This window comes from Corapipo altera, unplaced genomic scaffold (assembly GCF_003945725.1).
Source record: "Corapipo altera isolate COAL_440 unplaced genomic scaffold, ASM394572v1 271, whole genome shotgun sequence".
Classification (NCBI taxonomy): domain Eukaryota; kingdom Metazoa; phylum Chordata; class Aves; order Passeriformes; family Pipridae; genus Corapipo; species Corapipo altera.
In genome coordinates this window covers 1,161,379-1,173,144 of record NW_020884935.1, presented here as the reverse complement: position 1 = coordinate 1,173,144, position 11,766 = coordinate 1,161,379, and the positions used below count along the sequence as shown (strand labels likewise).

The window sequence follows — 11,766 nt, the reverse complement described above, 5'->3', positions numbered from 1 at the left end:
CAGCCCTCTCTGCTGACACGCGCACCCTTAAGCCAGACTTTTTGTCGAAAACCAGACTTCTTGACAAAAACCAAACCAGGACAGCGCCCAGCCCGCCTCGTCACCTCTCGCAACACTCCCCCCTCCCCGACCCGCTCCGCCACACCCAAGATGGCCCCGGGGGCGGCCGCAGCGGCGCGGTGGGCGCTGGGCGGGGAGTCCACAGGCGATCGCCTCACGTGAGAGCTGAAAAGGGAAGAGCCGGGACGGCGCCGGGCGCTGAAGGAGGTGGGTGTCCTCCCGCTCCCCGGCACCGCCGCGTGTCCCAAAGCACCGGGTGCCCCGCTCCGCCGGGGCTCCCGAGGGGAGGGCGGCGGGACTACAAGTCCCAGCGTGCCCCGCGGCGCGCTGCCAGCGGCGGGGGGCTGGCGAGGGCGCGGGGGCTGCCGAGATTTGTAGTCTTGCGCGTTGGGGTTGGGAGGGGGTTCGTCATGGGACAGGAGTTGAAGTAAAGATGTAAAGATGTTCCCGGGGAGTCCGGGCACACAGAGGGACGGGGAGGTCGGTGCTTTCTGAGGGGTGCTGGGGGTCCCTCGGCCGGGCTGGGGGCCGCGGTGCTGAGAGGGGAGCTATTTGCCTCGGCTGCCGCCTGAGTGGATGGGCTGTGCCCCCCTCGAAACGCGTGGGACCTGAGCAAAGCTTCTCCCCGCTTTCTCTGCAGCTTTTCCACCATGAGGACGCGGTACCTGCTGCCCGCTCTGCTGAGCCTCTTTCTTGTGCTGCCGGGGCCTGGCGGTGAGTGTTTGGTCATCCCAGTTTGGCCTCACAGGGCTCCAGACCAGCAAGAGGTGGAAGAGGGCAGCTCTCCAGTTATCCCATTACAGCTCTCCAGGGATACCTGGGACACGTTCCCATCTGCTCTTCTCTCACACATTACCGTGGCTTGGTGTCAGTGCTCTGCCCAGGCACTGTTGTGGGGGAGCCCTCACCTCAAGCTCCAGAATCTGTAGAAGCAGATTAAATACTGCCTGGGATGGAGCCAGTGATAAACTGACTACCTCCTCTGCGCTGAAATAACTTCTTAAGAACACTGTGTGATATGTGGCAACAGTAAAAAGAAAGAAAGTGTCCAGGCCAATCTGTGCAAACTGTTTATCTCTCCGTTTCTCATTGTATTTTTATGCGGCTCTTTGCTCTTTCGCCTTGTGTCTTGTGTCTTTTAAACACATAATGAATAAAATAGGCTTAGATTCCACCTGTCAAAATTGATGACATCTGACCAGCTTCAGGTTTTGATAGTGGTTGTACTGGCACTTGGAATCTTGCCCTCTTAAGAGCATGATATGGTACAACATAGCTGGGGTGTTGTACAATGTACCCCTTAATTCAATATTTCAGAGCACTGTAAGTAAGGTGCTTGAGATTTTTGAAGTGTTAGATAGTAAATGTACGTTCTCTTGGATATCTAGGTACCTGGTTTGAATTTGTGATCCAAGAAGCAATTCTAAACTAAATTTTGGGCATTTATGACTCTTAGATTACTAGGATCACATCAAGAATCAGTGTGGCAGTATTCTGTGGCCTTCACTTGGCACGACCTTTTGTTGAACTTCACATATTTAAATTGCTTCCTTGCAACGTGTTCAAGTGACAATTATTTACTTCTCCTTTTTTTAGTCACCTTAACTTCAGTACCTTTAGTTGCTGTACTCCCTTTGCTGTTTTTCACGTGTACTAATGTGATTGATCTGATACTGCAGATACCAGTTGACAAAATGTCTATGGCACAAAAGAAAATAGGTTGTTCTTCTGAAGAAGCTGTTCATAGTAATTGAGATTTGTGTGGGTGTTTTTTTTTCCCCTCAGATGGAGTCATTATATTGTCTGTCCCTGAAGTGGTTTCTTTAGAAAGTGGAAGTTCAACAAACGTCACCATCTCTCTGAGGTAAAGTCATGATTGCAGCTTTACTTTCCCTTTGGAACAGGGGCTGTCCTCCATAAATGAATTTACAGTTCCTCCATTTCTAAAAATTGATGCTTAAGAGAAACTTGCATTTCCTAGAAGGATAGCCTCCTGGACAAATGCTCAGTGGAGTTCTCTAGGAAAGATATGCAGGACTGTGTCACTCAGAGAGGGGGTTTTTTAGGTTTTTTTTTTGTTTTGTCTTACTGCTGTAATTTCAGTCCTTCATCACCCCAAGTACATGGGCATTGTTTCTGCCCCTCCTTACCAGCAAGGGTTAATGAGCACAAGGATGGGATCCTGGTGGCAGTGACTTTGCTCTGCCACTTTTATGGAGAAGAGGAAGCTAAAATGTGGCCACATAATGTCTTGTGCCCTCTCTAGTTCAGATAAAAGAACCAGTACAATGCTCACACACTTGGGTGCTGGTGTTTCTCTGAGTACCAGGCAGGGACTGCTGTGTGTGGGCTGCTCATTGCTGAGAGGATTTAGCAGATACTCCCCCACATCCCTGCAGCAATCTCTGAACTCAGGCACCAGCCTGACCTGGTTTTTTTGTGGCTTCACAGGGCTCCATTAAATGAGACACTGGTGATAACTCTTAATATTACACACTCCTCAAAGAACAGCACCATCGTTGAACTGCCTGATGAAGTAAGTGACAGAACAGACTTGTGACCTTAAACAAAAGGCTCCTGCTGGTGTGGTGCAATTCCTTTCTCTTCCCTCTACTTTGCCTTGCAGGTACAGTTCCCTGCAGGTCACACTAAAGCAGACTTCCAAGTGAAAGCAGATGATGTTGGACAAGTAACAGTTTATCTTTATGCCACTAATTCCAACTTAACTGGGTGAGAAGCTGTTTTTTAGTTCCACTTACTCTCCTATAGCTTTCTAAACTTGGGGTAACTATTCCCTCTTTGTAGTAAAATGGGATGTAGTTGAGAAGATGTGATAACCTCCAGCAAACCCCAGGGTGTTCAGATAAATAGAGGGCATGGAAGCAGAGTGATAATCTTGGTATTTTAGATTTAGTTACTAGATAGCTGAGTTATCACAGCTCCTTAGTCTGGTTTTAATAACCCTTCCCAAAAGCATGAAAACTACATGCCAGATTTTCCAGTCTGGGAAGCATTTGGTTGTCAGTGTCCAGGGGGATACTGATCTTTCTGTGCAGGCTTTGTTCTGGATTTCTAATAGCCTGGTGCAGCTGTGCACCCACATGCACCTTGACATACAGGTGCTTTGCTTTCTAGTTAGGGCAGCCCTCTTCTCACAGGTGCCAGTTCTCCCTCACAGGAAAAGTCTAGCAAGATGGAGAAAGCTGGACAGTATTCACTTGTTGCCCAGATGTCACTGAGCAACAAGATGCTCCTGTTTTACTTCCTGGTTTTGCTTCTGCTTTTAAGACTCGAAGCAAATGCAGAGGTGAGCACGTGGAACACTCACAGGACAGGCACAATCATGAGGCTTTGCTGACAGAGTGTGGAAAGTGCAACTCTCTCTTGCCTAACAGAACCTTGTGCTAAGAGAGTGGAACCATAGGCACGAGATGACCTTTTTGAACATTCCTGTGGTAAAAGAATGGAAAGGGAAAGAGTCAGGCAAGAAGGAAAGGGGAGGTAGGAGTGAGAGATGTCCCAAACATAACAAGGACACTAAAGAAAAGGGGAGCAACTGAACTGCAACCAACTGAATCCTCACTGTCTTTTCTCAACACCTGAACTCTATTTCCTCTCTCAAAGCAGAGCAAGACAAAATTTCCTGAAAAAGAATTAACTAATTCTTTTTGCATTAACCATCAGACCTAGGATTCGATTCCAAGTGATCCATAGCATCATAGTGAGATATGCTGATGAGGTGATTGGCTGGATCTATTTTGTTGCCTGGTCCATCTCCTTTTATCCTCAACTCTTTGAGAACTGGCGACGAAAAAGGTAAAGAGGCTTAAGATGTGTTTGCAAGTCACTTAAGCACTCCTGCAAATCCTGTTCATAGCTTCAGTTACATCCGTCTTTGTTATTGTGAATTATCCATGGAAAGATGGGAAAAAAACAAGGCAAATTGCAGCCCCAGTGAGCTTTTATACGTGCTGGTTAGGGGAAACTAAGTGCATCCTATGAACAGCTGATCCTAAGGTTTGGCATCCAGTACTAATCTGTGATAGAGATTTCCCCACTGCCTTTGGTGTGATGTTGCAAATCATCTGCCTGAGCCAGTTGTGATGATCACTTTTAAAGGTTGCAGCCTTGAGAGCTGTTTCTCGGACCCTTCCTTGTAGTGTCATCATTAAGCCAGCTCCCCTTAACTAAGTGACTCTAAGTAGAAACATGATTATATGTAAGAACTAAAGCATTTATTCTGGCAGAAATGCACTAGTGCCTCAGGCTGGAATGGATTTATCAGACAAGCTGAACTTATGGAGGGGTCAAGTTAAACACCAGAGACGCAACCTGGTCAGTGAGAGCTGTGTTATTGCACCTTGCTTCCTCATGAACTCACAGCATTGTGTGGTCACAGTGCTTGAGGCTTTTGCTTAATCAGGAATTGCCTATAAATCAGTACATTTTAGGGTCAAGCTGTCCCTGGAACTGCCTGTAATGCTCTGATGCATGTTTTTCTTTTTTTTTTTCCCCCTACTCTAGTGTTGTTGGACTAAGCTTTGACTTTATAGCATTAAACCTCACTGGCTTTATAGCATACAGTGTGTTTAACGTTGGCCTCTTCTGGATTCCCTTGATTAAGGTGAGCATGATTCTCTGTAAATACTTGCCAGGGGTTGGGTATCTACAGAAGGGAATTAAGACATGTGGCTGGTTTTGGTTTCTCTTACCTTTAGGAGGAATTCTTGGTCAGTTATCCCAGCGGGGTGAACCCCGTGGCCATCAATGATGTTTTCTTCAGTCTCCACGCAGTAACTCTGACTCTCCTCACCATCATTCAGTGCTGCATCTACGAGGTGGGTCTGGGTGCCGGGTTCATCTGTCGGTTCTGGCAGAGCTCCCTCTGCCGGGCACCTCACCGCTCCTTTGGGGCTCCAAAATCCTCTTCACTGCACTTGCAATGCCTTCCCAAAAGCCAGGCTTTACAATCCAGCTGCCTTCATCTTTCCTTAGTGAGCAACAACTCCACTGATCGTATCTGCTTCAGCCTGATGGATGTTCCGAGCTTATAAGTAAAGTTCCGTAGGGACTCATAATAACTGAGGCAAACAGCCAGATTCATAAAGTTCCCAAGCAGATCTCTGGCTAGCATATAGATTACCAATTCAAACTTGCAGCTTTTTTTCAACTTCTTTTATCCTAAAACAGCTGTAAATGCCCTTTTACAATTCACACCTTTTCAGGTGAGACTGATTGATTTTTACAGTCAGGTGGTTCTTTGTTTAATTCTCACGTAAAAGCCTCTGTTCTGAACAAGCCAATTTTCTCTAGATGGTAACTGTTTCTCTCTTGGGGTTCTTCCTTTGGTGATGCTAAACCCAAAACTGTAACAGCCCATCTGTCCCCACTGCCAGGTGCAATAGTCATCTTTTACCATAATGGCATTATCAGCCTTTTGAATACATAGGAACTCTTCATATCATGAGACTGAATTTGGGAGATTGTTATAGATTATGCACTATAAATACTCCAGAATTGTTTCCCCCTTACTCAGGGACAGCAGTGTTTCAAAATATTGATATGAATATTTCTCATCAGCTCTTGCAAACTTACACCTGGTTGCTGTAGCACTTGCTTAATTTTAAAGTTCCCTTGTGGTACCAGCCTGACTGGTAAAACAGGTTTGGACTGTAATGTTGCACAGTCATGGGCAAACTGTATCTTAGTGTCTGGGGATGTATGGCCAGACCAAACTGTATCTGTGTTTCTATTTCAGAGAGCGGGTCAGAAAGTATCCAAAGTTGTTGTTGGACTACTGGCACTTGCATGGATCTTCACCTTCACAACACTGTTTCTTGCTGCAGCTGAGGAGATGACTTGGCTACAGTTCTTATTCTGCTTCTCCTACATTAAGTTAGCAGTCACACTGATAAAATATTTTCCTCAGGTAAATCTGAACTTTTTTGCTTTTCTGCTACATTCTTAAGCCTGCAGTGTGTGCTCTTGAAAGTCTGACTACACTAAACCACCAGTGATTATTTATTAAGGCTTTTTGTGACAAAACCAGCATAGTTATACCTGAAGCTGCTTAAATGTTACTCTCAAATGCCTGTGCATGACACACTGACTGACTCCTTGTTACACTCCCAGGCTTACATGAATTTCCGTCGGAAAAGCACTGAGGGATGGAGCATTGGAAATGTGTTACTGGACTTCACTGGTGGAAGCTTCAGCCTTCTCCAGATGTTTTTGCAGTCATACAACAATGGTAAGCCTGGAACTGAGCTGGGTGGGAGGCCCTGCTACAAAGCAGATATGAACCAGCAGGTTATCTCAGGAGGATGATGTTTGTGCTGGGGTATGGGGAGCTGTTCTTTTTGCAAAGAATAAAGAATCTGCTCATACTCCCTCAAGATATAAAATGAAGTAGCTATTCTGAAGAAACCACAGGAACAGTTATTATTAGCTTTGCAAAAGATGTGCACTCCAGTCAGTCCTAAGGTGTGTCTAAGCAGTCCAGGTAATAATCACAAACTTCTCTAACATGCATGGCCTGACCTCAAATTCTTGAGACAAGACTATACTCGAGGAGTTAGACTTAACTCTAATTTTGTGTTTGACAGATCAGTGGAAATTAATCTTTGGAGATCCAACCAAGTTTGGCCTGGGTGTCTTCTCCATCATCTTTGATATTGTTTTTATGGTCCAGCACTACTGCCTTTACAGGAGACAAGGGTATGAACCTTGTGAATAACAAACATCACTTGTGGGGACAAAAACTTTAAACTGAACTCACCTCTACCCTGGCTGAGGGCTTTCAAGATTCCTGCTACCAGTCACCAGGAATACTGATTCTGATCTGTGTCTATAACTTGATCCTCTCTGGTGTGGAATGTTGCCTTGTCAAACACTGATTACCAGATGCCTTAAGGACAGCAAGCTCTCTGGCCACCACTTGCACATGGGAGACTCATGCCTGTTGAAGCTGCACACACGGTTTAGCTTGAGCACTCCAAGCAACACATGGCTATTTTTTCATTAAAAACAGGGAAGAGAAAGACCAGAGTGATGTCTTTCTGATGGGGAGTGAAGCACAAAGAACAAGAGTTCTGTCTTCCAAAAATCTGAGATCTTGTTTAAGCAACCACTTAATATCTTAATGTAATGACTGAAGACTGTGGATCCAAGTGCTGCTGCTGACTCCTCAGCTCACAGTGCAGCACCACTCAGGCTGGCAGTTAACAGCCAGAGTGGGACATAACAACAATGGGGTTGGTAACAAATGCACAAATATTAGAATTTTAAATCTTTATTAAAAAAAAAATTCTAAGAAGCAGAAACTGTATTCTTTTTTCTATTCTTATTTCACTGAAAGCTCTTTCAAAGGTGCTAAGACAAGTGCTCAGAATACTTCCAGTTGCTAACTTCATTTTGCTCAGTTGTACTGACATGCCTTAAATCCTAATGGGTGGATGGTAAAGATTAAAGATTTATCAAATGAGTAGGCCATGTTAACAGCCCCATGATTAAAGTTTAAGCATAAGCTTTTGTTCCTGGGCAACTTCCTAACTACACATGGTACTCAAGGTAGAGATCAAGGTCTTGAACTACTTGGAAGGTAAGTGTTAGACCTTTTAAAAGAAGTAGAAGGGAATCTATGCATTTGTGCTTGAATAACTGAATGCTTAAAACCTCATGTGTTTTACTAGGTGTCAATCTAAGGAATAGCAGGTTCTCCCCTGACAGAGCCCAGGTGAAGCTTGACAGCTCAGTAACACCACAAATACCCACCAGTGAAACCAGACCTTACTAACCTCAGTCCAGAATCTACTTCGAGGCAGAAAAAAGGTCTCAGCTGGAGGCATCCAAGTGATGTGGCACTCTTAAAAGTAAGGAGAAACAGCTCAGGAAATCCAACTTTGTTTTATTGTGTGTAAAATCAAGTGAAATAGCAGTACAAATAGCAGTGTATCCTTTATAGTAACAAAAATAACTTCAGCTTGAAAGACTTAAAATTTACCACGGAATTCTTAAGTTACAAAAATTCAAAAGCAGGATTGTAGTAATTCCACAGATATAAAATTGGTAAATAGGCATCTGCTGGTGTGCATAGAACAGTCTGAGATGCATCAATCACAACATGGCACAGCAGTAATGTACTGAATAAGTTAGTCTGCCACCTCCTCATGTTCTATTTACAACAGCTTACCTGAAGACTGCTTAAGGAAAGTATAGATATGTATAAATCAACTGAAGAGGATTAAAAACTCCAGTTTTTGGGTAACTGTAAAGCTGGCTGGCTAACAAACCACAGGATGCCAGATCATGAACTTAGTGTTGCAGCAAGAATCCTCAATCCTGGTGGCATGTTGATTTAAACAACTACCAGAAGTTTAAATTTGGTCAAGAGGCACTTTTGCAAGTTACTGGCATATTCGTATCTTCCATCCAATAAATCAGTGATTTACACAAAGTCTTCTAGAAGACAAACCAAAATCCACCCCTCCCATTTCAAGTCTGATAGAAGTGGAATGAAGAACTGAAAACTCTACAGATACAAGTAGCTTTTTCTGGTAAGTTCAGCAACATTGTTTTCTTTCCTGCTCCATATTCCCTTAATTTAAACTCAGTTCATCTGATTACTTGGGAACAAGGAGAATTAAGGTTTTACTTTGTCATGAACTGTAGTGTCCATGAAGCTGTAGTGTACTTCACAAAGATTAATCTAATACTTCTGTGCTACTCAGTTGTTTCTTGTCTGAAGAGGCTGCTTTGTACATGGAATCTTTGCAGGGAACTGTAATGCCCCAAACCCTTCAGCACACTCTCCAGCTCGCACACGGTGTGGGATTAGTACAGTGCTCCTCCCCACAGCAGCGTGCAACTCTTAATTCTGGCATTTTAATTTGATAGCATGGAAGGGACAGGACAGCTCACTTGTAAAAACTTAGGCACAGCAAACCCTCAGGTTTTTCACAGCAGAAGCCACATTTCCTCTTAAAATAGGAAGCTTTTGTGTTACAGGAGAATCCTGTCAAAATTAAGGCTTTTCCAGTTGCTCTTAGGTAACTACAGTTTGTCCTGTCCCAAAAGCCATGATGACAAAAGTCTTGCCATGTACCTGCAGGGCAGACTTTAGAGAAGCACTCTGCTGAGGGGACTAGGGGACTATTGTTTTACTACTGCCAGTTACACCAGAGGAAGTTAAAATAAAGTAGTGTTTACCACAGGTAGGAACGTGCACCCCTTCCAGACAACCTGTTCCAGTCTAGCATTTGCTTCTTTCTTTGATACCAGTCTATACATCTCCCTCCCTAACCCTTCCCCAGCTCCATGATTGATTAGGACATCATGGATTGCTGCACAGCCTTCTGCAGGGATTGCCTGGTCACCAGCAGCCGTACCACCTCCTCGTTCCTTTTTGTCAGCCTCTTCCTAGCCTGGTCATGGGTCACCATTGTCATGTCCCAGCCATTCACCTGGGGGAAAAAACCATAAAATGAGGCAGGTGCAAGGACTCATAGGTGTCCTGTTAGTGTTCTATCAGAACCACGCAGTGCATGTGCTTATGCCACAGCTAAGTTTATAAATAAACCCCACAAACTGTCCTGGGAAGTACCCAGATGACTGTTTTCCCCCAGCAGAGGCTTGTCTGCAGTGTGCACATGGTGCTGTGTTAGTACTGTGTTATCTTGGTGTTTACCTGCATGATCTTGTCTCCAATCTGGAGTCCTGCAACTTCTGCTGGGCCTCCCTCTGTCACCCTCGTTACATAGATACCCTGGGAAAAAATGAAGGGTTCATTCCCTAAAGATGGGAGCATTAAATACTCAAGGGCCATTCTACTACAATGCAAAAACACTTTGTAGTGTACTATGGAATTTGAGTTTAAAAGAAAGGCTTGTGCAATACTGGACAATAGAAAAGGTGGAGAGGTCATTTAAACAACCTCACTTTGCAAGTGATAATGAGGCAACAGAGTAACTTCAGTAGTAGTGGTGTGAGAGGACAAAGATGCTGAGTTGGATCCCTCAGCCTTTTGGAGAAGGAGTTGCTACAGGAAAAGAGCATCTGACCTTGTCAGTCTTGTCTTCAGAGAAAGGATTCTGGGTTGGGTCCTGATCAATGCCACCCCCGATGCTGAATCCCAGAATCAAATTGTCACCTTGACGAAGCTTATGGATTTCAATTCTTTGCTGAAAAGAGAAAGAGAGAAAATAGCTGAGTATTGTGATGATTGGAAGGAATCTTGGAATCAGACACAAATATTTATGATCCAGTCAGATTGTCTTTCACAGAGATCCCATACACCCACCAGAGGAGGCTGCCCAGAGCTTGGTACCCTTGTGTACTGTAAGCAGACAGCTCTAAACCCCCTGGCAGCACAGAACTGTCCTCTGGCATTTGCTGTCAGCCACACAGCCCTGGTGTTGACAGCAGCTGGCTCTGAACTGTTCTGTCACAGAGGAGCAGGACAGGAAGCCATTCCATGCTTAGCCCAAGGGTTCTCATGCCATGACACAGCCAAGCACCTTAATTACTCAGAGCTTTATCCCCTGCCCGGGGATAGAAGGGAACAACGCTAAAACCAGACCAGGTCTCTTTAAACATGACTCATGCCTTGATAACCAGCAGTCACTCATGACCAGACTCATCTCACTTGTTATCCACGTGCCCTGTGTTCCTGCTAGTCCTATCAGCAGAAATGACAACCTATTATTAGGATGGATCTTTTTCAGGATAACTTATCCACACTTTAGTAATCCAGGGGCAGGTTCCTCGCTGCCAGATGCACAGAGGCCTCTGACAAGCTTTATGCATTATGTCAGCATTGCACAAATGCCAGCAATTCCTGAGCCACGATGAAAAGCCACAGTCTTAACTGGCACAATAACCTCTCAAAAGGTGGTTCAGCCTTATCTAGTGGAAGATGTTCCTGCTTATTCCAGGGGCTCGATGAGGTGACCTTTAAAGGTCCCTTCCAACCCAAACCATTCTGTGAGAATTCCTCACGGGCGCTGGACTCAGACCCTCCCTGGGATCCAGACTGACTGGGATCAGCAGATCCAGAGTGGGATCCACAGCAGGACAGAGTCCGTGTTCCCAAGGCTGTCAGCTCTCAGACACTGGGGGCTGTGCAGCCCGTTCCAGCCGAGGTACCAGTCACACTCCCAGAGCACAACCACCTTTAATATTCCAACCACCGGAAGGCACAGAGTCCTCCACTTGCACCGTGTGCAATTACCGCACTGTAAAAGCTCTGCTTCCCAAACCCCACCCAGACAAGCAGGTGCTTTATCCTGCCCCTGCCCTCGCAGAGCGGGCACCACACCAGCGATACCGGTAGAAGGCACTTCAGGAGACCACAGCCACTCGTTCCCTCTTTTCTCAAGCAACACCCGAGCAGCCGGCGGGGCTGGGCAGGGGTCTGTTGTCCCTCGGGCCGGCGGACCTTCCCCCCAGTTCTCCCGCCCGGGAGCGCAGAGGCGCTTGTGCCCCGAGTGCCCGGCGGGGCCGGCCGAGCCCTGACAGCCCCCGCGGCCACCGGGGCCGGCGGCGCTGCGGACCGCGCCCTCCGCCCGCTCCCTCCACCCCCGCCGGGCACCTCCGCCCGCTGACAGCCCGCAGGGCGCTGCCGGGCGGCACCGCCACCTCTGTCCCCGTCCCAGTCCCCTCAGCAGCTCCCAGCGCGTTGCCCCCGTCCCGTCCCGCACCCTTCGCCCG

General features: G+C 46.2%; 2 protein-coding genes across 3 annotated transcripts in view; one reads left to right on the top strand and one right to left on the bottom strand.

Moving 5' to 3' along the window:
* The first annotated feature begins 12 nt into the window (after positions 1 to 12).
* Positions 13 to 7,378, top strand: CTNS (cystinosin, lysosomal cystine transporter). 2 transcript variants are annotated; one of them, XM_027660225.1, is made up of 11 exons: positions 13 to 267; positions 701 to 774; positions 1,846 to 1,924; positions 2,512 to 2,596; positions 2,687 to 2,790; positions 3,745 to 3,876; positions 4,585 to 4,684; positions 4,779 to 4,898; positions 5,819 to 5,989; positions 6,193 to 6,310; positions 6,666 to 7,378. In XM_027660225.1, the coding sequence occupies exons 2-11, from the start codon at positions 711 to 713 to the stop codon at positions 6,794 to 6,796; spliced, it is 1,104 nt and encodes a 367-aa protein (XP_027516026.1). In that variant the 5' UTR covers positions 13 to 267; positions 701 to 710; the 3' UTR covers positions 6,797 to 7,378. The 2 variants fall into 2 exon arrangements, with proteins under 2 accessions (XP_027516026.1, XP_027516027.1); XM_027660226.1 differs by lacking the exon at positions 13 to 267 and adding an exon at positions 526 to 544.
* A 568-nt stretch (positions 7,379 to 7,946) lies between these two features.
* The window catches only part of TAX1BP3 (Tax1 binding protein 3), a 3,940-nt gene continuing 120 nt past the window's right edge, over positions 7,947 to 11,766 (bottom strand). The window contains exons 2-4 of the mRNA XM_027660227.1: positions 10,119 to 10,238; positions 9,746 to 9,823; positions 7,947 to 9,521 (exon numbers count right to left, since the gene is read on the bottom strand). Coding sequence (XP_027516028.1) covers positions 9,384 to 9,521; positions 9,746 to 9,823; positions 10,119 to 10,238 — 336 coding nt within the window. The 3' untranslated portion in view covers positions 7,947 to 9,383. The remainder of the gene's footprint in view (positions 9,522 to 9,745; positions 9,824 to 10,118; positions 10,239 to 11,766) is intronic.

What these genes read in the sequence shown, in the direction of transcription:
- CTNS (XM_027660225.1), top strand. Translation starts at nt 711, where the DNA reads ATGAGGACGCGGTACCTGCTGCCCGCTCTGCTGAGCCTCTTTCTTGTG. An exon ending in TGTGCTGCCGGGGCCTGGCG is followed by an intron (nt 775 to 1,845) that starts GTGAGTGTTTGG and finishes TTTTCCCCTCAG; the next exon opens with ATGGAGTCATTATATTGTCT. An exon ending in TCGTTGAACTGCCTGATGAA is followed by an intron (nt 2,597 to 2,686) that starts GTAAGTGACAGA and finishes TTTGCCTTGCAG; the next exon opens with GTACAGTTCCCTGCAGGTCA.